Source organism: Hesperophylax consimilis, unplaced genomic scaffold, assembly GCF_061612785.1.
Source record: "Hesperophylax consimilis isolate HC1 unplaced genomic scaffold, BYU_Hcon_1.0 scaffold_39, whole genome shotgun sequence".
In the NCBI taxonomy this organism is placed as follows: Eukaryota; Metazoa; Arthropoda; class Insecta; order Trichoptera; family Limnephilidae; genus Hesperophylax; species Hesperophylax consimilis.
In genome coordinates this window covers 53948-79815 of record NW_028301269.1, presented here as the reverse complement: position 1 = coordinate 79815, position 25868 = coordinate 53948, and the positions used below count along the sequence as shown (strand labels likewise).

Genomic DNA, 25868 nt, shown 5'->3' with positions numbered 1-25868 from the left:
TTCCTCAGGGCCCCCTGTTTGGAGCAAATTTAAAAAAAGTAGGAATATAAATTAACTTTTGTACTTACTCGACAAAAATGTAATAACAAAGCAATATTATTAAAAAAAATAGAACACAAAACTGAAATCACCTCATTTTTAGAAACTATCAACTTTTTCTAGGGCGAGCTTCCGGGGAGAACCAACACGCTAACACACATTCATTGGAAAATAGTCTTTATTAGACTTATCGTTCTTGAGTTGTATCACATAAATGATCCCAAGCTCCATATTTAATTCAGCAAATTGAGCGGAGTGGATAGGAGATGTTATAATATTGGACCAATGATGGTAAACTTACGCTGGCAGCCCAAGAGCCCCACGTAGTGACTGTGACTTCCCCCACAGAGTCCTGGGGGGTGTGCACTGTGTGCAGGCAAACCGGCCGGTAGCTCCTGCTGAAGGTGACCCTGAAACATCATGACAGAGTTACTCTACCATAGATGATACATTTGCAATGCAACCTGGAACTTTCAAAACTTGCAGTATGGGCCTCGCAGCATAGCCTATAGCTGGTCTACCTGCAACTTCCATAATTCCCCGGCAGATCTACAAGACGCGTGCCGCAAGTCTCGAAGGTGGCGCTGCGATTGGCTCGGATAATTTTAGTAGCGCATTTCTACATTTCAATACAGGCAAACTCATATTTTAAGTAAAACCTATTTTGTATTAGATAAAAACTTTACTTTTTGGGAGCGGATATGGGTAACGCCGCCCATTCTATTGATTTATTCGGAGACCTTTTACGTAGGTCACCGGAAGTGGATTACTACGTTTGGTTTTGTCTAGGTCTTGGCGGCGGATGGGAGGGCTCGAGAGAGACTGGGTGACCTCTCCAGCAGGACTCTCTCCACGCAACACTCATCCTCTCCATCGTGTCGAGCACTCCTGGATATACTGACCCCCTCATTCCCTTTTCCCTCTTAGAACTTCCTTTCCTCAGAAAGACCCTTCACACAGCATACCTTGTGTTACTTCTGTTCCTTCAAGAGTTTCTTACAATCTCACTAATTTTATTGGGTTTATTTTTTATCAAGATAAATATAATAATTTAAATTTAAAAAATAAACCCAAAATCTACAGGTCCATTTCAGCCTATTTCTAATTAGTTTGCACGATTCAGTCAATTTCATACTTCTGAAACAATTTAAACTCACGATGAAAGATAAAGGGGCCTTTTTGGCCCGGAGCTCTGCATGCCAGTGATACAAAATGACATTAAACTATGTACACTAGAATACGCGCCCGCGAGCTTTGATCGAAGCTTAATTTGAATTCACCATTTTCGATTAATCTTTACTACGAATTCGTTTACAATATGAAAACCAGAAGCTACGATTATCTGTAGCTGTTTCCATAGATTAAGTTTTTTCTTTCTTATACAATTATTCGCAAAATATATAAAAATCGCTTTTTCGATTAAATCGACCGTTTCTCTCCGTTTTCCAGGCGATGTGTATGTCTATTACCTATATTCGTAGTGATAAGAGGCACACAAAGAACCATATATACACATTATTGGCTCAGTGTATTAGGAGCTTAATTGAAAATGATTCTGAAAGTATTTTAATATTTACTAGCTGACGCGTACCCGGCGTCGCTTGACTTTTCTCTACTTTCAATAAATATAATATCCATTTATTATACATATATAAACCTACCGGAAGAAATTATCTAAACGATAGTGAAAACTTTATCAAACTTCGTTGCATGTTTTTTTTTTCAATTCAATTCAATTTGTTTATTCCTTTAAAAACATTACAAAATTACATTTTATTTCGTTTTTAAGTATATTTGTAAAATGGTATTACATAATAGTTAGCGGTGTATAAACTATACCAGCATCAATAGAGCTTGCGTTTTAAAGGCAGCTTCACCGATGCTAAATATGTCGATATCCGAATTAATTCTGTTCAACAGCAAGACTGCTCTCCCCACCAGACCTGCAGGCAAGTTGGTCCTGCAAGCCGGGAGATAAAACAGTCTATGCTGTCGGTGACGGAGATAACCATCAGGAACATAGAGACTAATACTCTCCATGATAATCGGATTTTCAAACCATCCACGAATCAGTTTGAAGAAGTGTGATACAATATGCACATCTCTTCTGACCCGTAGATGGTTCATACCGAGCATGCCCAAGAGAAAGTCAGTAGGATAGAGCCACGGGTAGTAGCCATACTCCCTCAGGTAGAGGAATCTCAGAAATTTCTTCTGCACTCTCTCCAACATAAGGGAATACTTCACCTGATGTGGGCTCCAAACCACCGACCCACTCTCAAGCCTACTCCTAACCAACGCAATGTATAGCACTTGGAGAACCCGGGTGTCTCTAAAATTCCTCGCAGTGAGTAGGACGAAGCCCAGCATTTTCAGTGAAGCACTACACGTCATTTCGATATGAGTATGAAATGTCAGCCTACTATCAAACATGATGCCAAGATCTTTCATAGTGGAGACACGTTTTAAACTTCGGGCATTCATGGTATACCGGTAAAACCAAGTATGACGTGCCCGTGTGAAAGAAAGAATGAAACATTTAGAAACATTGAATTCGATCCGATTCCGTTTACTCCAGTCAACAATTCTATTAATGTCCGATTGGAGTCGAATGCAGTCTTCTAAAGTTTTAATTTCCAAGAATAGTTTTAGGTCATCAGCAAAAAAAAGTGACCTGGAATGCAGAATATTTTCTGTAATATCGTTAATAAAAATCAGAAAGAGGAGTGGTCCTAAATTAGAGCCCTGTGGAACGCCTGACAGCACAAGGAATAATTTTGACAAGAATATTCCATGAGATACAAATTGCTTTCTTCCAGTAAAATAGCTTGCAAAGAATATGAGAAACCGTAAAGAAAAACCTATAGTTGACAATTTATTTAATAATATGTCATGGTTTACGGTATCAAATGCCTTCGAGAAATCATTATATGAGCAATCTACTTGGTAGCCCTTATCTAAAGATTTGGAAATATAATCTGTGAGTACCAGTAGGTTAGTATCTGTTGATCGACCTTTTCTAAACCCATGCTGTTCCGATATTAAGAAAGGCTCTACTTGAAACAGCACATGTTTATGAATTATCGATTCGAATAACTTAGCCGGGGCGGAAAGTATTGCCACTGGCCTGAAATTTTCGACAGATGTCTTTGATCCACTTTTGAAAATGGGACAAATTTTTGAGACTTTCCAGGAATCAGGAAATATACCAGTATCTAAAGATAGGTTGAATATAAAACTTAGTGGCATTTTTAAAAATTCAACACATCTTTTTAAAAAAAATACTGGAAGAAAGTCTGGCCCAAGTGAATGTGTATGTTTCATGTTATTAATTGAAGATTTAACATCTGATTCGTCTATATGACTTATATCAATGTTTTGAGCTCCCTTCACATTCAACATGGAAGCAGAAATGGGATTTAGTAATGGAGGCTCATTACTGTACACTGATTGGAAATGGGTTGCAAATGCATTGGCTACATCCGCTCCTCTAACTTCCCGATCACCATGCATCATGATGTCTGTTATACCACCATCCTTGCACAGTGATTTTACGTAGTCCCAAAATGCCTTGGGATCATGCTTGATATCACTCTCTATTGAGTCGACATACGTTCGGAATGCTATATGAACATTTCTTCTAACAACTGCTCTGAGATTACTGAACATTTCATACTCATTTTGGTCACCAGTAGCTTTCCATTTTTTATGGTGAGCATGTTTTTTCTCAATGCTCCTGATGGTATCTCTAGTGAACCACTTCGGATATCTACGTCCACCTCTGTTGGGAGGTTTCCTAGGGAAGCAAGCGTCAAACACATTATATATACATGAATAAAAATGGTGTAGTGCCTCATTAACGGTATCGAATTTAGAAAGTTCATGCCAATCCAATTGGCTCATCATCTGATAAAGTTTGACAAAATCACCCCTACCAAAAATCCATCCCCGCAAAGTGCCGTCTGTAGTTTTAGGTAAGTTGGTAGTCTTCGGAGGCTTTTTACAAGAATACCGGAACTCTAATGCGGGGTGATATTTGTCCTCATATACGAGGGGAGAATCGCTATGTATGACATTTAATTCAATGTTACACAAAACGAGATCCAACATCCTCAACTCAGAATTGGGAATACCATTATTCTAATTGGGAATACCATTATTCTATTTTGTTATGGTGCTTCGTTACTTCGGTGCCACTGCGCATTATTTACATGTTAAGAAGAATTAAGCGCACAAAAAGACAGACTTTGTTTTATAATATTTAGAGATATTTGATACTTACGGCTTGTCCATTTCGATTAGCGCTAAATCATTTTTTGGTAAATCATAGAGAGTAGTGTTTCCGGGGTTGTACTGGGGATGTCTCACCCACCTAGTGACGGTGAATACCACCTCTGGAGGGGGAGTGATATCCTGACCAGGGAACCTGCAACCAATCAACAGAAGTATTAACATAGAGAGTAGTGTTTCCGGGGTTGTACTGGGGATGTCTCACCCACCTAGTGACGGTGAATACCACCTCTGGAGGGGGAGTGATATCCTGACCAGGGAACCTGCAACCAATCAACAGAAGTATTAACATAGAGAGTAGTGTTTCCGGGGTTGTACTGGGGATGTCTCACCCACCTAGTGACGGTGAATACCACCTCTGGAGGGGGAGTGATATCTTGACCAGGGAACCTGTAACAATTTTCTCTTGACCAATTAGTAACCAACCACGGTTTATGCATATATGTTTATAGAAATGCGAAGAAGCATGCACATTGCGTATTTAAATAACCTACAAATAATACAGGGTAAAGTTATTAAAAAAACTTTTTATCTGTAACTGAAAATCATAAAATTGTACAAATATAATATATCGATGCATATTAATATACAACATCCTATCACATGCACTGTATGGCGGCGTCGAGAGTAGAGACCTTTTTCTTTATTTTTAAGTTTAACCGATTTTAATATTGAAGGTAAAATTTCAAATCTCTTCACTACAGTTATTTTACTTTACCAAAATGCAAAAATAAATCCTGATAAACAATTTCAGTCTTCCAAAATCTGTATTACCATTAAATTAATGGTGTGACGCCAATGGTGCGTAACCAATGAGAAAAATTCTCCTTTATCACGCTCCTGAGGTGATGTTTTCACGAAAACGGTGCTATACAAATAATCCAATCATTATTATTAGGTCAATTCCATTTTGTTGTTCTTGTAAGTTAAATTACATCTTACCTTACCTTTGGCGATTCAACTGAATATTTTCTATTAAAAGAATTTTTCCTTTCCTTTGTGGCGGAATCCATTAATATGTTAGAATAATTATAATCAACAATGATCTAATCGTATGCATGTATTATTACTATGTGAGCAGATAGTGTTTTATCCCATCGCTAGGGTCTACCCAAGACAGGAAGAAATTGGCACGTGGTCTACTGGACCAAAAAGTTTTGGACTTCTGATCTAAGTGAACATATTTTTAAAGCCATAATATTTTTCACTGAAGTTTTTTATTATTTACTCAATAAAAACTAAAATTAATAATATATTATGTTACCTACTTCGTTACTTCGGTGCCACTGCGCATGATTTAAATGGTCGTCTATTGTAACAAATCTTCTGCTTCGTCTCCAAGTTTCAATTTTACTCCGATTCGTTAATTCGTTTTCTTTGAGTGCCGGAAGTGCTTATCGGCCACGATTTTGTACCTGTAGTTATCTTAGTGTACAACATAAAAAATCTAGTTTATTATTCACAATAAAATGCTAGCGATATTTAAGTCAACTAGACTGGCGGTTTGGAGACGGAATACTAGCGAGTTCCTTCACGCTGCCGCTTTTATAAGTTAAAGTTTCTAGAACAATTTGGTTGCTATGTATAATTTGCCAAACAAAAATGAAAAATAATAAAAGAACATCCAAGAATCTTGTTTGGAAAATATCGAAACTTCTGGAATTCCGTTCAAATGAAGTAGTGGCGTATCGCTACAGTACTCCCCTTCCAGCGGCATGGTTGAGGGCCGCGATAGAAAGAAAAGCTGAGTCAGATCTTGCTTATTGATGGTCTTAAGAAGGGTTGGTCCTGGGGTTGTTGCATTTATCTTGGGTTCAGGGCCACTGTACGGTTGTTGTAGTATTCTCTCACGTTAAAATAATATGGTTAGAAAAAAAACAAAATTATTATAAATTACAAACACTGTTCACGACACAGGCTGAGAATACACTAAAATAACTATTGTGAGCACTATTATCCGCGCTTGTGCAGAGATGGTCTGGTGCACGCAGCTCCACGATGCCTCAACCGATCACTACATGACTCCGCTTTCATCAAAACACATAATTTTGCATTTAGGATTGAACGTGCCTTTAGACGTTAAAGTAGTCCGGAAAACGAACACGCCTACCGGAATGTGTGGTCGTGTGAGTGCGATCCGGGTTGGTAGCGGGCATAGGAAGGGTTGATCTTATTCCTTGTGTAGTTCCCTTAGTTTCCTGGGCAATGTACGCAGGTTCGAGGCGGTCTATAGTCACCGTTACCTCTTTGCCTCTGTTTAAAATCGTAAACGTTCTTTCGTTCCGTCGTACCACTTGGTGAGGGCCAGTGTAGGGTTTCTGAAGCGGGCTTTTTACGGTGTCGTCCCTTAGAAACACATGGGTAGCTTCGGGAAGGTCTTTAAAAATGAAGCATTTCCTTTCACCATGTCGGGAACCTTCAACCGGCCTTAGGTTATTAAAATGTTGCCTCAGCTCTTTGAGGAAATCGCTGGTGCTGTCGTCGTTCGCTGGCCGAGCAACGAGGAATTCTCCAGGTAGGCGGAGTGGCTCGCCGTACACCAGTTCGGCAGAAGTGGCAGCGAGATCATCCCTCTAAGCTGCCCTGATTCCCATTAACACTGTGGGTAGAACTTCAGTCCAGCGGTCATTCTGATGGCATTTGATTGCTGCCTTAAGCTGGCGGTGTAGCCTCTCAACCATGCCGTTAGCCGCAGGATGGTAAGCCGTGGTACGTATCTGAGTCGTACCTGCCAGGCAGTTTAACTCCCTGAACAGCCTCGACTCAAACTGTCTTCCTTGGTCGGTAGTAACTCGGAGCGGAGTACCGAACCTAGTAATCCATCCCTGGTAGAAAGCACGCGCCACAGTTGCTGCTTCCTGATCCCTAATCGGGAAAACCTCTGGCCATCTTGTAAATCTATCCACGCAGGTGAGGCAGTATCGGCATCCTTCAGATGAGGGCATGATGATGATGTCTATGTGCACATGCTCGAATCTGGCTGATGGTCTGGGAAACGTTCCTAGGGGTGCCGACACGTGGCGTGACACTTTGCTGCGTTGGCACTGTAGGCAGTTGCGTGCAAATTCCCTTGCGTCTGCCTTAATGGCCGGCCAGACATAACGTTCAGTTATGAGTTTGACCGTTGCCTTGACGCCTGGGTGAGCCAGCTGATGGACTGCATTGAATGCTGCGAGCCGAAACTTTTTGGTGACAAAAGGTCTCGCTGTATTTGTAGACATATCGCAGTACAAGTCCGTGTTGATGCCGGGAATGCGCACTTTCTTAAGTTGTAGGCTAGAACTTCCCTTTAAGCATTGCTCTAGTTCCGTGTCGTTCACCTGATCAGCTGCCAGTGCTGCATAGTCCAGGGGAGCGTCGACTGACTCGACCCGGGAGAGGGCATCTGCAACGATATTATCCTTGCCCGCTACGTGGCGAATATCCGTGGTGAACTGGCTAATGAAGTCAAGGTGTCGGAACTGCCTTGGGGAGCATTTATCAGCCTTCTGTTGAAAGGCAAAAGTGATGGGTTTGTGGTCCGTGAATATGGTGAACGTCCTGCCCTCCACCATATGTCTGAAGTGTTTCACAGCGAGGTAGATGGCCAGGAGTTCTCTGTCATAAGCGCCGTATTTTCTTTCAGCTGCGCTAAATTTCTTTGAAAAGAAACCCAGCGGTTCCCAGTGACCTGCGATGAGCTGCTGGAGTGCGGCGCCGGCCGTGGTGTCAGAAGCGTCGCTGACTATGGATAGGGGGTCTTCGAACTTTGGGTGAGCTAGTAAGGTCGCCTGAGCAAGGGCTTCCTTGCACTTGTCAAAGGCTTCCATGGTCGCTGCTGTCCAGGATATGGGCTGCTTGCCTTTCTGTTTTCCGGTGAGGAAATCATTGAGCGGTGCTTGCATCTCTGCTGCACTGGGGATGAACCTCCTATAAAAATTGAGAGCTCCCAAAAAGCGTCGTAGATCTTTCACCGTTTCAGGCCGACTGTAATTGTTTATTGCGTCGACTTTCTCTGGCAGGGGTGTAGTGCCTTCACCAGACACCAGGTACCCCAAGAATTTGACTTCAGGCAAACCAAAATGACATTTGCTGGCGTTGACGACCACCCCATATTCTTGCAGGCGCTGGAGCAAGGTCTTGAGGTGGTTCATGTGTTCATCTTCTGATGATGAGGCAATGAGGATGTCGTCGATGTAGGCGTAACAAAAGTCCAATCCTCTGGTGACCTCATCGATGAAACGTTGGAACGTCTGGGCTGCGTTACGGAGGCTGAAGGACATGACTGGAAACTCGAAGAGTCCGAACGGCGTGGATATGGCTGTCTTCGGGATGTCTTCAGGAGCTACAGGAATCTGGTTGTAAGCTCGTACCAGGTCTATTGTGGAGAATATCTTGGTATCCCTCAGTGACTGGGCGAAATCTTGAATGTGTCGTACTGGGTACCGGTCAGGTATGGTCCTGGCGTTCAATCCGCGGTAATCACCGCATGGTCGCCATTGGTCATCCTTCTTAGGGACCATGTGAAGTGGGGATGCCCAACAGCTCTCAGAAGGCCGGGCAATTCCTAATCGGACCATGGTCTCAAACTCCTTCTTGGCCAGTTTGAGCTTGTCAGGGGCGAGGCGGTGAGGACGTTCTGCGACTGGAGGACCTGGAGTAGTCCTAATGTGATGAAGGGTAGTATGGCGAACTTCCTTCATGGCGCCGTCAGGGCGCGTAAGGTCCGGATATTGTTGCAACAGTTTGTGGTAAGAGGATGTCCCTGTGACAGTCTTAATGGAAGCGGTCATGTTGTTACTACGCCTTCCTGTAGTTGTCAGGTTCGTAACCTGATCCAGCAATCGCCTATTATGGACATCGACCAGGAGCTCGAATCGTGCTAAGAAATCCGCTCCAATGATGGGCCTGGAGACGTCAGCAATGACGAAACTCGTGAAACGTTCGTGAGCGGCTCCCCCACCTCAACAAGCGCATATGGTGAGAGAGGGACAGTGAACGGTGAGCGGTGGTGGGGGTACCCGCATTTTCGTGTCGATCCTGACTCGGTTTTACTCCGTCCCCGAATTACGCGCCTAAAGAAGTTTCACTTCAATATAATATATTTTTAAAAATAATGTACAATGTACAGAAATAGAATCCCACACAAGATCGCGTAGTGCGCTCTAGCGAACGGATATTTTATCAGAGGGAGATAGTTTTAATTTTTTTTTCTGTAAATTATTACATATTATCAAAATAAATAAATTAATTAAATAAATGTAATACAATTATCATAATATACGGATTAGATAATAATTTTAATCCAACACAATAACGCAAAGCGCGCTCTAGCGGAGTAATGTTTTATCACAGTGAGATAAGTGTTTTTATTATTTTGCAATATTATTTTCTTTTAAAAAATGTTCTGACCTACTAAAAAATAAGATATTGAATGAAAAAGGCGTTAAAAACAAAAAAATAATGTGCGATGGCCGAGAATCGAACTCGGATCAACTGCTTGGAAGGCAACTATGCTGACCATTACACCACCAACGCCAGTTGTCGGGATGAGCTAAGAAGCATTTATATGTTACTTCAAAACTTTGACTAGATCAAATGAACTTTAATCGGTGGTGGGGGTACCCGCATTTTCGTTTCGATCGTGACTCGGTTTTACTCCGTCCCCGAAAATTCATTACGCGCCTAAAGAAGTTTCACTTCAAAAATTTAACTCACGTCACAGGTCACCACTGTAGTTATCTTAGTGTACAACATAAAAAATCTAGTTTATTATTCACAATAAAATGCTAGCGATATTTAAGTCAACTAGACTGGCGGTTTGGAGACGGAATACTAGCGAGTTCCTTCACGCTGCCGCTTTTATAAGTTAAAGCTTCTAGAACAATTTGGTTGCTATGTATAATTTGCCAAACAAAAATGAAAAATAATAAAAGAACATCCAAGAATCTTGTTTGGAAAATATCGAAACTTCTGGAATTCCGTTCAAATGAAGTAGTGGCGTATCGCTACATACCCAACGAGCGCCACCGAAGCCACTAGGCACATTCAAAACATTCTTTCATAGGATTTTGTACCCAACGAGCGCCACCGTGGCCACTAGGCACATTCAAAACATTCTTTCATAGGATTTTGTACCCAACGAGCGCCACCGTGGCCACTAGGCACATTCAAAACATTCTTTCATAGGATTTTGTACCCAACGAGCGCCGCCGTGGCCACTAGGCACATTCAAAACATTCTTTCATAGGATTTTGTACCCAACGAGCGCCACCGTGGCCACTAGGCACATTCAAAACATTCTTTCATAGGATTTTGTACCCAACGAGCGCCGCCGTGGCCACTAGGCACATTCAAAACATTCTTTCATAGGATTTTGTACCCAACGAGCGCCGCCGTGGCCACTAGGCACATTCAAAACATTCTTTCATAGGATTTTGTACCCAACGAGCGCCACCGTGGCCACTAGGCACATTCAAAACATTCTTTCATAGGATTTTGTACCCAACGAGCGCCGCCGTGGCCACTAGGCACATTCAAAACATTCTTTCATAGGATTTTGCATCGTTTAATAAATGTTATTCGATTGCAAACAATATTAACAAAGACATAAGAATTCATGCTTTCCATTTCTTAAGAGCAGCCATTTAAAAATAACAACAGTGTTCCGAGTGTTGTCGAGTGTTTCAGAGTTGTTAATATTATAATTTGGTCCTGGATTCGATTCCCAGATGCGACCGAATCTTTTTCTGATTTACCGTTTTACGTCTTTCGTTTGAGAGTTGTTTGGATTATCTTCTAATAAATTTGAAGTTTCACTCAACAAGACCCATTTTTCCCGTAAGTACTATTTTGTCAGTGGTGACATGGTAAAGAAACAAAAATTGTTTGAAAAAAAAAATCACACGAGACTAAAATGTCATCCACATTTTTGACTCCAAATAAGTACAGAGATCGCTAGTTAAAGTCTGCCTGGTACGTCCTGATACACCCTGTATACTTATAATGTCATTTGGTTTACCTTTTTTAAGATAATACAGTAATGAAAGTCAATCCCACTGATTTGTCTTCTTGACATTAATTGCAGTCCCTGCTAGCAGTACTAGCCAAAGGAATAATCAGTCCACCAAACAAGCTCTAAGTTGTAAGTTAATAATGAAACTTACTTGAGAATTTGGTTCAAGTCTCCTGGTCTGCCAAGGAGCCAGCGCTCATTAATCAGAAATACTTGTATCCCAAGCACAGGCACTGTTGCATCCAGCAATGCCTAGAAAAGCGTAATATTTTACATCTCGTACCTCAAAATAAAATTTTGTATTGGTTTTTCAAAAGTTATAATGATATAAAGTTTTTAATTAAAGAAATTGACTTTTTGACGTTATTTAAATTTTGTAAAAATAGTATATTTGGTACACAAAGCTTTTTTATTTTCATGATACATGACACATAATTTATACAAGAGACATGAGAGAAACGAATTACACTCGTGACACAAGAGACAGTACAGAATTTATTTATTTAACGCCCAGGTGGCTTTTACGTGTAGGTGGTACAATTTTGATGACAAACAATTTTGAAACATGAAAAAGAAATAGTAAAAATAAAATTACATTAAAAAATAATATATGCAAGAAACAAAATTAAAAGGAACAAGAACATAAATTAAAAAAATACAGCGATTTGATTGGTTTACAAAAATACAACTTCCATTTAGGAATAGTGTTGAAATACGTCTTTTACGTGATCCACAAAATTCACAAAGACAATACGAGACACAAGAGACATAAGAGGTACAAGAGACACGAGAATAGTAAGAGGTACAAGAGACAAGAGAATAGTAAGTAACGCAAAGAGAAAAAACAGGGGATATTTATATTTTTAACGAGCACGGTCAGAATATGGTTTCGACAAAATTGTTTCACCTCGAATTTATTTAAAAATTAATATCGCCTATTTCAGATCTCTGACCAATGTGTAGATACAGTTTCAGAAAAATGTCACCCTAATGCTCTAAAATTTATAATTAGCTCATTAGCTCATTTGTAATATTCAATATATATATTCATATAACTGACCATAGATAACGGATTTCGTAATCTTATAGATATATGTTTTTATGAATGTGAATGAGGCAAGGAGTGTGTGCCAAGACCGGTATGTCCTCTCTGCCTATCTGTTATTTCTCTCCCGTCATATTACTAGTACGAGTGTTTTGACTCACATATCGCTGGGTGTCTGAGGGATTAGCTTCAGGAAGAGGGGTCATCCTGTAAACAGACGTGCGTTCATCCGGCTGGGGTCCGCAGAGGTCTCCCCTGCTCCAGCTTGACCCGTTCTTTTGGCATGGGGAGAGCTTTGCGGCCAGATCCGCGCAGTCTGCAAGTGTGAAGATTTGGGTGAAGATTTTTTAGTCATAACATTTTTGGGAGAAATCGGTGAAGAAATGGGAAAAATCAAAGGTTGAAAAGTGTAGAGCCATGTAGATATAAACAACGTAAATATACACCAATGTACTTTGTGAACTTTTCCAATAATATTATATTTATCAATAATCTGGTACACTACGGTGTTTTTAAAGAAGTGAATCTTTCTGCTTGACTTTAGACAATGCAAATAAATGGACTCGGGATGTGAACATGGAATACGTGTTTATGTAAGTCTTTCACAGTGACTTACTGGAACTCGGATTATTGTTTTTGTGACTTATTTTTGAGCATTCTCGAGTCCAGCCTTGGACAGAAGCCTCCTTCAAATATTCTCACTGTTTCCGATTTATAGCGGCTCTCCCCCATATGGAGACTCCAGTTCTATTCAAATCGTCTGAACCTCTGTTTCTCTTTTGGCTGGAGCCAAGGATGCCATTAGACGAAACTGAGATTCCAACAATGGTCATCTGTAGGTCTTGAAACGTGCCCAACATATCTCGACAAGATGAGGGTATTGTGATGATAATGCCGGTCAGCTTGGAATTGCTCCTTATCCACTTGCGACTATGTCTATATAAATATGAAACAAGGAGTCTGAAATGTACTCATTTCAGACTCCTGAAATGAGTACATTTCAGACTCCTAGAGTAAAAAGAGTAAAAAGTAAGAATGAGAGTTTCAGAGTAAAAAGCGAGAACGATTTCAGTGCAATGGAACTTACAGTTCATAGCCTTTGAGCTAGTTTTGGCGGCAGAAGGCAGAGGTGGGCAGGTTGGCTCCTCACAGCAGATTTCAGGACTGGAGGGCGAGCAGCGCTATGAAAACGGTCACTCTTTAATTATTAAAACTATGTATTCCCCTTACACCACGTATATCCGCCCCCACTTAGAATACTGCACACTAATTTGGGCACCGTTCTACCAATGCCGTATTGACAGAATCGAAAGTGTGCAAAACAAATTTTTTAAACACATAAATTATAAATTTAAATTACTCTTTGCAAATAACACCGAATCCTTAAAATTTCAAAACTTTACTCCACTTCAAACACGTAGATTAATATCTGATCAAATATTTTTATACAAAATTCTGAATAACGGCCTGGACTCTCCTGAACTCGTAAATTATTTAACAATTCACATACCTACAAGGCCAACCAGACAAAACCATTTTTTTTCATTTGCCCACGTGCAGAACCAACCTTAGAAAAAATTCTCCAATCCCCCGTATATGCGCGCAATATAACACGCAATTTAACAATATCGATATTCTTAATAATACTCTTGTGAAATACCGAAACGAAGTCAAGCGTACGACCACAAATTTTAATTAAATCAATGCACAGTTATAGAAAAGGTATAACATGAGCGTCTCCTGTCCCTATCCCATCTTCCTCTGCCTCTTGCGCTTTCCTATTCCTTCTTCCTTATAATATATTTATATGATTCTTATTTTTTATTTTTTGTTAATCATTTTCAGTTAATGGTTATAACCAATTACAATTTTGTATTATATCACATTAACCAACATTAGCATAAGGAACTATTTTGGCTTACCTCATATTTAACCTCTTGTATAACTTATCCTGTATAAAATTGCTGTTTGTTTCTTACAATAAATAAATTACAATAATATGTATTTATTTTCCGTATAACCGTCTTACTAATTAGATTCTTACACGCCCGTTCATAGTTGTTGTGGTAAAGCCGGCCTTGAGCCTCGTTCAACCACTCAGGCTTATTTGATCGCTTTTAGGAACAGCACATTCTGTCTCACAGAAATCAACGTGTCTCCCTTACTAATGCTGAGAAAGATGATCTAAAGGGTGTTATAAAAAAAAATACGCTTTATATATTTAAATCTAGAACTTAATCACAGAAGAATTAAATGTACTACTCTGTGAAACCAAAGGTTCCTACCAATATGAAAAAAATGAAACTTAGTAATTTCGTAAATTTTTAATAAAAAGGTGTGATAATGGTGCCTAATAAAATGGGTAATTTTTAATTAGCAGTAATTTCAGGCTTCGGATACGAAGAAAAATTCCATTGATTTGATTTTTATTGCAAAGTGGAAAATACTCCAACCATCTGACAAAATATGTCAGAGGTTTGAGAGGTTTCACGTTCATGTGCACTTCATATTTTTTGATGTGATATCCTTTTTTAAATGCATCGAGTCATAATTCTAGTTTATGGAATGAGGTTTGTCTAGGTCTTGGCGGCAGATGAACCTGGCCACCAGCTGCGAGACATGTCAGATCAGAAGAGGCTGGTTGGTTTATGGGATGAGGTTTGTCTAGGTCTTGGCGGCAGATGCACCTGGCCACCAACTGCGAGACATGTCAGATCAGAAGAGGCTGGTTGGTTTATGGGATGAGGTTTGTCTAGGTCTTGGCGGCAGATGCACCTGGCTACCAGCTGCGAGACATGTCAGATCAGAAGAGGCTGGTTGGTTTATGGGATGAGGTTTGTCTAGGTCTTGGCGGCAGATGCACCTGGCCACCAGCTGCGAGACATGTCAGATCAGAAGAGGCTGGTTGGTTTATGGGATGAGGTTTGTCTAGGTCTTGGCGGCAGATGCACCTGGCCACCAGCTGCGAGACATGTCAGATCAGAAGAGGCTGGTTGGTTTATGGGATGAGGTTTGTCTAGGTCTTGGCGGCAGATGCACCTGGCCACCAGCTGCGAGACATGTCAGATCAGAAGAGGCTGGTTGGTTTATGGGATGAGGTTTGTCTAGGTCTTGGCGGCAGATGCACCTGGCCACCAGCTGCGTGACATGTCAGATCAGAAGAGGTTGGTTTAGCACTTCACCTCTCCAGTTAGTCTCTTTGTCACTCCTGGACACACTGACCCCCAGACTACCCATCTCATACCTTTTTCCTTCACAGAACTTTCTGTCCTTTATTTTCTTAAAAATATCCCTCACACAATATCCCCAAAGATTAAATAGACCCTGAAAGAAATTATTGAGTGGAGATAATGTTTATAAAATGTATATAAACAAAGTTATTCTAAAAGTATTTAACAACAAGATAAGCTCTTCCCACCGGCATGACCATCAGCAAGTTGATCCTGTAGCCGGGATATAGAATAGTCTTTCAACAACAATCAGGAAAATGGAAATAGAAATTTATGCTTTCCATAACAGCCGAGTTTTCGAACCATCCAAGTATCAGTCTCATCGAAGAATTGTGCGCATCGCTTCTGACCCGTGGATGGTTCATTCTGAGAAATGCCAAAGAGAAATTCAGTAGAAAAGATCTACGGATAGTAGGCATACTTCCTCAGGTAGAGAAATCTCAGATATTTATTGTAGACTTTCTCCAACATAAGGGAACACTTCACCTGGCGCGAGCTCCAAACCAAGTTGTCTAATCCCAAACCCGGGGTTTTTAAAATTCCTCACACTAAGCAGGACGAAACCCAGAACTCTTAATGAAGTAATTGAAGATACTAATGTAAGGTGTGCTTGAAAGGATAAAATATAGAAGCCCTCTGGGCGTTGTACCTTTGGTGGAATTCCGTGTAGAGCCTCTTGCTTTGCTACCGAGCAGTCGGAGAAATTCCGGCAGACACCGACTGACCCCCTCACTCTGCAGCCAGCTCCTGTAGTTGTAAAATACATAACTGTTATTCAGGAGGAAGTTAATTAAGAAGGAAATTCCTCTTTTAAATAATGGAATAGTCACTCCGAACTCAACCTAAAAGCAAAAAACCATTCGATGACCAGGTCTAAAACAGTAGATTCGCATACAAGCATCGCGAGATAGATCGGTGACACCGAAAGAGAAATAAAAGCTGTTAGTGACAGCGATATCACTTCACTGGAAGAATATGGTGAATGATGAGAACATTAATCTCTTCTATTGTGAGCCGTCTGAATTGTTCTCGCACAAGAGTTACGGGTTAACAGCAAATGTAGTTGTAATTGCATTTTTTTTTTAATTCTGAACAATGGAACAGGGTCTAAGATACTCTTAGACCCTGTTCCACTCTGACCGTGTCGCAAATCTACTACAAATTATTGTAAATTTTATTTGTTTTTACGCTCATCTCGCCCTCTTTTACACACATTTTAAAACAGAAAATATCTAGTAAGCTTAAAAATTGTACAACAACAAAAAATTATCTAACGAAAATAAAATAATATCAGTAAAACGTGTAACTGTAACATAAAATATTATAGAAACTAGAACAATACTACATATAAGACAAATCACTAAAACTACATAATCAACGCATTACATGAGTAAATCATGGAAATTGTGTGTTGTGTCTCGAGCTTACAGGAAATTAGAATTACCTCGTGGTAGAATGCCCGCCATGTTTGGGGACAGCCACATTTCGTGCTTAAATAAATTTGTGTAAAGTGCGTAAACGTTAGCCAGACAGGGATTGATTTGGTCATCTGTATTATACGGCGCGTTGCTGAGCACGCCGCGAAGGTACCAGCGCTGGAGACTGGAGTTTGCGTTCTGCAGCGGGAACACCAGCCCGCCCCCGCTGTCTCCTGGGCACACGGCTGATCCTGGAAAGAAATGGAATTTCGGTCAGGCAGGGTTACAAGAAAGCGCTGCATAAAGGTGTAATAACTTTGCATTCTATCACCCTGCAATCCGCCTGAAATACAAGTACCAAAATCGCTTCTGGATGAAAGGAGAGAGGCTCCTCCGATTACCTCTCTATCTCACCTCACTGAGAGGCTTAGCTAGCCTGGATTCTCACTGCCTCGTGAGCTCTGGGAGGACCTTATTCCCAGCCCGCCCGTTGCCTCCGAGGCATACGGCTGATCTGAAAGGAAATGGAAGAAGTTGGATATCAGTTGTATTCGAGAACTTACCGTTTCTGAGGCCCGCGCATATCTTATCTGACGTAAAGTAAGACTTGAAGTCTTTCGGCAGCTTTTGGATGCAGTCCGCGCGCGCCACCACAGGGATACTCAGGAAGTTCAGGCTGTCTGATAGATCTCCCGATTCTGTGAGACCCCAGCCCGCCACCTGAAGGACAAAATAGGATTTTTCACATTTGCTCAAAAAAACTTTTTCATATTTATGTAGTATCAAATCAAGCTGTGTTGTCTTAAAATATATAATAGTTTTAGTTAAAACCATTATTGACGGCCTCCGTGGTCGAGGGTTCCGTAAATCCGTAAATCTTATTTGGAATTTATTTACTCCAGAAGTTAATCTTATTTGACTAAATTGTGCGAATTCACAATTTACTAATTTAAGACATAAAATACTCTCAGTATCGCCCTGGTGTAAGACTACCATTCAGAATTAAAACGGTGCTTGAAATGGCTTTGGTCATGTTTGGTGACCAGACCTAAAGTAATTCAACACCGTCCGATTCCCTATCTCCTTCCCATCCATTGGATATGACATCCCTAAATTGGGGAACGTAAGATGGCTGAAAGAGAGGGCAAGGAAAAGGGGGAATAGGAAGATTGAGAGCTGCTTGAATCAGATTACGGTTGCGCATATTAATATATGAGGTACAGGTAAGTATATAAGGTAATGGAGGCAGTTTAGCAATCTTTCTGAATGCTGATACTAAAACTCTATTCAATAAGATAATTATCACATTACAAATGTTTAAAGAATTCAGTGAAAGTTTTATTAATTTTTAGTTAAATATCAACTATTACAAGTAATTAACCATTTTTTTTTAAATTTGAAGATCGGCGTAGGATAAGCGACCCAAGTATGCTTCATTTTCTAAATTGTAAATTTAGAGCTCGACTAATGCAAACTTCTGGGTCTGTTCAATTTAAGAGTACCTACTTGGCGCATTAGGCATAAGGATCTATTTCCATGTCACCATTCACAAACAAATTATGTAACAAGCTCGCCAACTCCTCGGTCTGTGTCTGCCAGATCCAGTCAGACTACGCGCACCGTGTCAGAGAAATAATAATTACCTTGTCCACACTGCCCGGGCTGGTCTGTCTGGCGTACAGGTATGTGTCTGCCAGATCCAGGCAGACTACGCGCACCGTGTCAGAGAAATAATAATTACCTTGCCCACACTGCCCGGGCTGGTCTGTCTGGCGTACAGGTCTGTGTCTGCCAGATCCAGGCAGACTGCGCGCACCGTGTCAGAGAAAGTCAACTCCGTCATTAGATGGACAATGGAGACGTCGTTTTCAAAATGTAGTATATCTCCTCTGTACTCTTCTCGTAACCGAACCTCACGCACCTGCAATACATTTCTAAGTTACGCATTGTTATGAAAATAACATAGGTTTATTAATGAGTCTAGTTTTTGCACTGTTAATTCGTGGTGGAATTCCATTGTAATAGAATTAAAATTAAAAAACTTTTTCACTTTGTTCCACTTATTTATTATTACCAGGACCGGTTTCATCCTACTACGGACATTTTCAGACTGGTAATAATAAATAAGTGGAACAAAGTGAAAAAGTTTTTTAATTTTAATTCTATAGGTTTATTACACTAAGTAAGAACCTGTCAAATCTGTGATTTATCTTGTCTATTGTTTATGCTCTGGAAACAAGGAACTCTAACAGGAAGTGACAAAAAATTCAAGATGGCATCACTTCCCGGCCGGACAGAGAGGAGTGACATCGTCCGGTCGGGGGTCAATTATTATTTCTGGGGGTCGGAGGACCTGATCGAAAGATATTTCATGGATTTGTGATTAATACCGAAATGTTCAGTTTGTGCCTCAAGTTTAGAAGTCTAATAATATTTCCCGCGAGTGGAATTCGCCCCGAGTGGCGTGGATAATGAAAACGTATTTCGCCATGTGCGGCCATGGAGGTAATCAGAGTTTATTCAAGTGATCGGTGGTTATTTCTGCCGATAGACAGTTTTCACCGTGTGCATTTTGATTCGGAGCATTTTTAAATCCCACTTCGCCTTATGGAAGGGCACCTTACGGATTAACCGTCTACTCCTCTTGGCTGGACCACACTGGGCCGTTGGCCAGCCACATCTTGATGCTGTCGTCTACTTCTCTTGGCTGGACCACACTGGGCCGTTGGCCAGCCACATCTTGATGCTGTCGTCTACTCTTCTTGGCTGCACCACACTGGGCCGTTGGCCAGCCACATCCTGATGCTGTCGTCTACTCCTCTTGGCTGCACCACACTGGGCCGTTGGCCAGCCACATCCTGATGCTGTCGTCTACTCCTCTTGGCTGGACCACACTGGGCCGTTGGCCAGCCACATCTTGATGCTGTCGTCTACTCCTCTTGGCTGCACCACACTGGGCCGTTGGCCAGCCACATCTTGATGCTGTCGTCTACTCCTCTTGGCTGGACCACACTGGGCTGTTGGCCAGCCACATCCTGATGCTGCCGTCCTCTAGTTACTTGGCTGATTCATCTACTCCGCCATTCGCGGCACTCAGTGTTCGTTCCTCATAACTAAATACGTTCATATTATTTTAGACAGGGTAGATAGATTCTACGTTCTGGTCGATGGGGGTAAGTTTTCACCTTTTTGTATTTCACTGTGAAATTTATCAAAATATAACTTGTTACGGCCAGTCCAAAGTTTAACCAAATTACTTTCATTCTATAACCTTGCAACTTCCTTTCAAACATCATGTAGATGGGATATATTTTCCCCGCCCTGAATGGAGAATTATGCTCTACCGGCGGTTGGTCGATTTGGCGAGTTCTTTGGGACTCTGGCGCGTTTGGTTCTTCTAAGACCAACAAAGTCAAACTTGGCCACCCTCCTTTCATTCAACATAACAGTCAATAATGTACTTAAAAAACCAAACACATAAACAGCCTATTAACACAACTTTGGGCTAAGTAAGTATCATAACATAGTGGTGAATACCAATTCATAACAGCATCTTATGTTGTACTAGCTAACGCGAACCCGGCTTCGCAGGGGGTTATCCTTAGGAGACCGTAGGAGACTTTTCTGTGGGCCTTTTTAAGATATACAATTCTGTAATACTATTATTGTATTGTGATGTCTCTCATAAGGTTTAACCAACATTAGCAATTATATATTTTTATGAATTGATTACAAAACATCGACTTTTCTCTGTTTTCTATAATTATAATATGCATTTCCCTAATCTTTAACATTTCTTGGAAGTTTTTCACTGCCATGTACAGTAATGAGTTTTTACTTCTTTAGAAAGCGAAGTCCTAAAATAGGTGTACTTATAATTTTATTTTTTAAAAATATTTTTAAATAGTACTTAAATTATTGTCGATTTTTTTTTTAAATCTACGATGAAAATTGCTGTGCAAGCCAAGAATTTTGTACACCAAGAAAACACAAACAGGAATAGCTGTGCATATTTTATTACTACAAAACTTATTGCTTGAGAGATTTAAAGCATTTTTTCACGTTTTTCAACAACGAGTAACAATTTTGTTTTAAAAATTAAGATGGATTCCGTGTAAATTGATATGAAAAACATCTCGCTCTCTGACATAAATCGCATTTCGAAACACCTCAAATATCTTATTTTTCATATTTTATTATTTTTTTTATTTCATTTCATAAAAAAATTTAAAAATACATCGTAATTATAACGACTTCCTAATTTAAAAAATATTAACTTTCTTTTATTCACTTCGTTTTTTCCTTTGTGGCAGAGTAGTTTTATCACTGTTATAACATTCCACTAGAAATAGAATATTCGAATTAAAAAAAATATTAGTTAAATCTCTGGCAGATTATTTATAAAATATTTTTGTATTATAACATCACTTTTTTAATTAAAGAAGAAGACAATACTAATCAATCTAAACAAAACTTGAAATAGAACAAGACACAGAAAAATATAAAGGTAACTGTCTCAACTCTGTCTTTCCGGGACAACTTCTCTAATCTACGAATTATTAAACGTCAATGTTGTCGATCTCATATTTCAAATTCAGAATTAACAATATCATCTTTCAACTAATTTTTCCCATATTTTTGGCAGCTACGTTTTTAGTGTCCACAATGTTTTAAAGAATTGGTTTGTTACCACCTCCTACATAGTGTTTGAAAATGACGTATAATAATTAGTTTCCAACGGTCGAGTGGTTAAATAAATTTTGTCCCGGTAAGAAAAATCCTAGGTTCGATTCCCACTTGAGATTGTTATTTATTTTTTCTTTGTCTTGTTTTATTTCTGGATTATCTTCTTCTTCAATGATTTATTGTATTGGTGGGTTTAACTTTAAAAAATGATCATTAAAGAAAAGTGTTTGTAATAAAAAAATGAATTTACTTAAATATTTTTATTTCTGTTTTCGATTAAATAATAGTTTCCAATAGTAAATTATATTATAATATAATCTACATATGACTACCGTGACAGGTGATGGATTGTGAACGATGCAATTGTCTTCTTGAAACTGCCCTTAAATAATAAAACAAACCTCTGACTCCTGTCTGCCAATCTCTGCAGAAGTCCAGGAAGCGATGCGGATTCCAGCAACTACTCGATAGTCAGCCAAGTGGACCTGGTGGCTGTGAGATCCGTCGGAGAAGCAGTGCGCGGCTGCAAACCAAACAAACAGCAACCAATTATTTATTTCGTGTCAACATCGGTTCGGCTATCGTTAACGCAACCGTGCTCGGGATATAGATGTAAACTTGTCGGAAATTAAGCATAAGCATCCGATATTGTTAAGCTAGCAATTTGATCGTTCTGGACCCCCTGAGAGTTACAGGAAATCCCTCAACTCACCGCTTATGACCAGATTACTCCGGACTAAGCTGCCACCGCATATCTGCTGGAACTGGTTCTCCTCCCAGTGGAATATGGCCACATGCCAGGGGAACTGGTTTGCTGTCACTCCTTCTCCCGCCGTCACCAGAGGCGTTGAGTCGGCCGCTTCTAATCCGCACTCTGAAAACATAAAGTCATCATCGTCTCAGCCTTTACCGCTTCTTAATCTGAGCTAAATCTGAACTCTTACAGTCAGTAGGTAAAGTAACCTCTTATTGATCATTATAACGAGTCAGTGGACATCAGTTAACAATAACAGCCCAGCGTTAATAAATAACTAACCAATCGGGTCGTCGGTGACCTAAAATCTTACAAATTCTTAGATGTTTACATTTTTAAATGTTTAATTATTTACAATGTCGCGGACTGTGGAAGTGAAGGTTTCTGGCTGTATATGACTATCTAAAGAGGTTAGTTTTAATATTAGCTCTGAATTCTGTCGAGTCTGTTATTACTCTTAAGTCGTGCGGCAGTCCATTCCAGACTTAAGGCGAAGCTTAATGCTAAATCACTATTTTGATTAATCTTTATAACGAATTGGTGTACATTATGAATACCAAAAAATATGCTTTAGATAAATTGAAGGTTTTCCCATCGTTTTGCTTGAGTAGAATACAAATAAAAAATGAATTACTCAAAAAAAAATGTAAACTACTAAAAAAAATTTTTTTCAATAGAAATGTATGAACGCATAAAGGAAATAACTTAAAAATACAGTATTATAGCCAAGATTATCTGTGACAGTTTTACTTGTTTAACTTTTTTGCTTTCTTATAAAATTGTTTTCAAAATAAATAAAAACCAGTTTTGTGCTTGAAATCAAACGTTTCGAGACTCCGTTTTTCAAGCGATTTTAATGCTTATTACCTACAATATAAGGTATACAAAGAATATACACATTTTTGGCTTGTAGCTTCCTCTTAAAGTCCTGACGCTCCCAAAGAACGCTCGCATTGTTTGCTCATTAACAACGGAAAAATTTAGTCTAGCAAATTGATTGTTGTATGGAAGATTGCTTCCGTTGAAAGAGACAAGATTATCATTTCGATCTCTTTTAGACGTAATCAAACATGATTGGGTCTTTGAAACAATAAATTTGACTATGTTATTCTTACCCCAAAAGAAAACCCTCTCGAGGTAAAAGTCCATCATTTGCTTCAAAGTTCTCCAAGCTGTTTGTATGAACCTTGAATTTGTTTACATAATACGTAATATTGACAATAATATACCCATTACCCACTTTAATCACGTTGCCAATGGCAAACTAGGCTATTTATGGGTAAAATGTTAGTTAACTGTTGTGATATAGACGATATATATAGACGTATAGGCTTCAAAACTACTGGACCTATTTTGTAGATTGTTCTTGTTGGTGCCAGGAGTGTTAAGAGAGTTTTTTAGTAATTAGAATTATTGTAGAAGAAATCGGGGACGCCAGAGAAAGACTTCATTCTATAGAGCTCTGCACGGGAATAAAATACGGAGTCGATGTAATGTACATTTTCTAGAGTAATCCTATGTGGTATACAGTAATGAATGGAATGAAAGGCCTTTCTCTTATTTCTACAATGGAATGAGACGTGGTAGCCGGTCGGTTAAAATTGAGGGGCAGATTGGTCGTTTTTTTGCCTATCCTTTATCCTTTGCGAATTCCTGAGTCTTGTCATTTTAAGAGTGTCTACTAGGCATATAAAGTAACCTTCAAGGGAGCCCGCGGACTTTTACAGCACAAGAGGTTGCGCGTCCTAATCGACCAACAGATAACCAAAGCTAAATTTGTTTCAAGTACATTTGTGCAAATTCATTTACTCATGGTGAATTTTAATACTTTTTTAAGCATTGCGAACTTCTGAGTCTTGTCAGTTTAAGAGTATCTACTTGACACACTAGGCGTAAGGATCCAATTCAATGTCACCGTTTACAAAAAATATATATTGTAAACTCGCACAATTCTTCGCCTACATAATTTAGCAAATGAATTTGCCAATGACATCGGCATTTTTAATGTAACCGATTCGATGCTTAAAACTTACTTAAACATTTTATTATTTCAATATATAAATATTAAATTAAATTTTGTCCACTGTAAGGTAAGATATTATTTTTTGCAACCATTGTTTATAGGCATTATGCATAAAATTGTAAACATTTCAATGTACGAGTATGTAAAAGCTCCATGGGCGTATGGAGGAAATAAAATATAAAAAAAACATTGAACCATATTTCGTACTTAGTTATCGACCAAATGAATAAAAGACGGTTTCATAATTATTATATTATTCAGTTTGGGGGCGGGTATTGGTACCGCCGCCCCGGGAAACATTTTTTGGATAGACAACAACCCTGCCATAGGTGCCCGGGTTCATGGGGTCAGGTTTGTCTAGATCTTGGCGAAGAATGCGTTTGCCCACCTACTGCGAGGAAGGAGAGACTAGTTGAGGGAGATCTATTGACCTCTCCAACCAGACTCTCTCGAACCAATGCCTTGAACCGCAGTGGGAGGGATGGGTTCATACGCCCGTCACTCCTGGACACATTGACCCACCAAATCCTATCGCCCATGTAATCTTTGCGGATGCTGCGTGGAGAATATTTTTAAGGATATGAAGGAGAAAAAGTTCTGGGAACGAAATATTATATAAGGAGTGGGTAGGAATCTAGGGATCAGCGTTTCCGGGAGTGACGGAGTGAACCCAAGCCCGCCTTCCAAATTGGTTGTCGGCGGGACAGACAAATATGATGCAAGACGCAAGACTAGCCCGTGACGGGGTGAGCGACGTACGCGGTTGATTCGACGCCGCGTGACCGCTTGAAGGTTAACAGAGGTTACGAGAGAGACATTTTCTAAATTGCAACTTATGTACTAAGAAAATGATAAAAGTTACCCTTCACAGTCCTGACAGAGTCGCCGAACAACTCGGTCATGGCACTCACTCCTTTCCTCATCCACATTCATACATCGTCTTATCTCATACATACTCTTCAAAGATAAAAAGGCAAAACGTGAAGGGTTTATTCAGGTATTTTGGGGCTTCAGAATAGAGGTGGCTACCAAGTGGGACCCACTTGCGATTTGAACAGGGTCAGCAGTTGTGTACTATTAAAGTATGTACAGTACGACAAAAACACACAAAGTATTACTGTGGAATTCCACATTGAGTTAACTATTTCAAAATTAGAAATATAATCGAGAAATCACCAAGTTTTCTAAAAAAAATATATTTCTTAATTTTATCAGCTTTAATACATTTGTTTGTGGAATCTCAAATTCCTGATTTCGATATTGGAATTTTGAATTTGATAATATATAATCTATGTACGAACCGTCCTCAAACTGTTCCCCGGAACAACACAATATTGCAAACACTAAAAGTAATAGTTGATTGTAAAACATGTTGATGCACGTCCGAAA

General features: G+C 39.7%; 2 protein-coding genes across 2 annotated transcripts in view; both read right to left on the bottom strand.

Annotated features, from left to right (window-relative positions):
* Positions 1-4332, bottom strand: part of LOC149408988 (uncharacterized) — a 7741-nt gene extending 3409 nt beyond the window's left edge. The window contains exons 1-2 of the mRNA XM_089650242.1: positions 4322-4332; positions 341-449 (exon numbers count right to left, since the gene is read on the bottom strand). Coding sequence (XP_089506368.1) covers positions 341-449; positions 4322-4332 — 120 coding nt within the window. The remainder of the gene's footprint in view (positions 1-340; positions 450-4321) is intronic.
* LOC149408987 (CLIP domain-containing serine protease B4-like) lies at positions 356-25868 on the bottom strand. Its single transcript, XM_089650241.1, has 12 exons — positions 25781-25868; positions 22415-22576; positions 22104-22225; positions 18758-18937; positions 17580-17736; positions 17043-17267; positions 16248-16345; positions 13456-13549; positions 12530-12684; positions 11475-11575; positions 4322-4592; positions 356-449 (listed from the first exon to the last, which is right to left on the bottom strand). Exons 1-11 carry the CDS (start codon positions 25848-25850, stop codon positions 4412-4414), a joined length of 1545 nt encoding a protein of 514 aa, XP_089506367.1. The 5' UTR covers positions 25851-25868; the 3' UTR covers positions 356-449; positions 4322-4411.